The sequence below is a fragment of the Egretta garzetta genome, unplaced genomic scaffold, assembly GCF_000687185.1.
Source record: "Egretta garzetta isolate BGI_Z169 unplaced genomic scaffold, ASM68718v1 scaffold131, whole genome shotgun sequence".
Taxonomy (NCBI): Eukaryota; Metazoa; Chordata; class Aves; order Pelecaniformes; family Ardeidae; genus Egretta; species Egretta garzetta.
The window spans coordinates 397,116-399,082 of NW_009258478.1; the positions used below are offsets into that span (position 1 = coordinate 397,116).

Genomic DNA, 1,967 nt, shown 5'->3' on the forward strand with positions numbered 1-1,967 from the left:
AGGAGACCGCTCCGCAGCCCCCGCTATAACAGCCAAACTGCAGCCCCATGCTGAGCGCTGCAGAGGTACAGACGCATCCCGGAATTCCATCAGTCAGAGAAATACCCACGCACACAAGGCAACCCTTGCCAGGACAGAGCTTCCCCAACTTAAAAATGTCACAGGGGGTCATTCACGACCTTGAGCTTGCTCTCAAATTTGCGACACACTTAGGACTAGCCAGCTGGTGCTCACGAGGGATAGCAGTTACCGCATGTTTTCAGGATACAAATGATGTCCTTCAGGCTGACGTTTCCAGGTGAATGCTGCCCCACTAAGGGTGCAACAGCAGCATCAACTCAGGACCACTACGAGCCCTCAAAATGCGCTCGGTGAACTGGAAAGTGCTGCTAAAATTACATGCCAAGCAGGCCCAGCTCAGGACAGGGGTGAGACAAAGAGACGGGGAGCTGGCAACAGAAGGAAGCAGCAGGTTGTGTTTGGCTGGCCTGCTGCGAGGAAGCGGATGTGCTCACCCATCGCTTCTTGTTCCGAAGGCATTCTGCCTCTGAACAGAGGCCATCGGACTCAGCCTGCAGCCCACGCAACTCTTGCTGCTTTTCTGAGAAGGTGGCACTAAGGGACGCTTGGGCGCTCTCCAGCTCCAGGATGGTTTTGTTGCAGTCTTCAGCGTTCTAGTGAAGGAAAGGGCAGATTCTGGCTCTTTGGTTCACCTGCATCCCCAGCCGTCTTCCCAGAACTCTTTATTTTAATGAGTTTCCAAAGCCCTGTCCCCTGTGCAGTGCTGTACCCTGCAGGTGCAGGGCTGCGCACTGGTGCCCCGTGTCTCTGGGCTGAGTGCGCACTGGTGCCCAGTACAAGGCGAATACAGCTACGTGAACTCCTGCAGCCCTGCTCTACTTGCTCACCTTCTGGGTTTCACTGATCTTCTTTCTCAGCTCCTGCTTCTTGCGGTGGAAGTCGCTCTTGGTCATACGTTTCTTATCTGTTTTGTTCTGACCCTCCCCACGAATCGCTATCGCCTCTCTACGAGAAACAGATGCCTCCATATCACAAATCATCTTCTCCTGCTGCTTCATCAGCCGGCTGTAGCGGACCTGCCAGTTGTCAAGATGCAAAATAGGCTGAAAATACTGAACGGTTACGAATGGCACCTAAGCAAAGTCTGCTGTGTGGCACACCCCAGCAACACAAGCCAGATACACGTGAGCCTTAAGCCAAATTTGCTCTAAACCCAAACCTAGCTTGCCCTGTCTTGATCTGGAAGGCAGAGGGCTGGATTATCAACTTGTCTGAAGTAATCTGCAAAATGTTTCACTGGAACTTGTTAGAATAGCAAAAGCAGAAGCATCCCGAGACTGAAAGGGTAGAGTTGCTTTGCCAGAACGTAGATGACTTCCCTAAAGCAGTGATTAAGATGATGCAATATTTAGTAATGAACATTCCTAAATTGGGGTCACAGGATAAGGTGGCAGACATCTTCCATTTTAAATAGATTTCTCGGGTATATCTCGATTCTGCTGCAGCCTCTTGCCTCGCACGCACAAGGAGTGCATGCAGTGCACGCGTGCGGGCTGCCCTTCACTCAGCCGAGCTGCCGGCTGGTCACCTTTCCAGTACTGCTGTGGCCTTGCAGCTGCGGCTTCTCCAGCCCGTTTCGCATCTCCTGCCCTATGCTTCAGCAGCTCCAAAGCCGAATACGTCGTGTGCAGCTTCCCCTCCTCAGTCCTCTTTCCCAGGGGCTTACCTGCATGCGGTGAATCTCTGTTCTCATGGCTTGGATTTCGCTTTGTCCTGTCTCGGAATCCACCGCTGCACGCATCTCTTTTGTCAGCTGGATCTTCTTCTCCCATAGCATGATTTGATGCCTTCAGTGACAGAAAGGGAAAGAAGCACCTTTGTAAATAACCAAGAGGATACTCGCCGTGTGCACCAGGGGCAGTACGCTCCTGAGATTGAATCTGAAC

General features: G+C 52.2%; 1 protein-coding gene across 1 annotated transcript in view; it reads right to left on the reverse strand.

Annotated features, from left to right (window-relative positions):
* The window catches only part of CCDC40 (coiled-coil domain containing 40), a 12,957-nt gene that overhangs the window by 468 nt on the left and 10,522 nt on the right, over positions 1-1,967 (reverse strand). The window contains exons 16-18 of the mRNA XM_035899308.1: positions 1,748-1,868; positions 909-1,097; positions 516-674 (exon numbers count right to left, since the gene is read on the reverse strand). Coding sequence (XP_035755201.1) covers positions 516-674; positions 909-1,097; positions 1,748-1,868 — 469 coding nt within the window. The remainder of the gene's footprint in view (positions 1-515; positions 675-908; positions 1,098-1,747; positions 1,869-1,967) is intronic.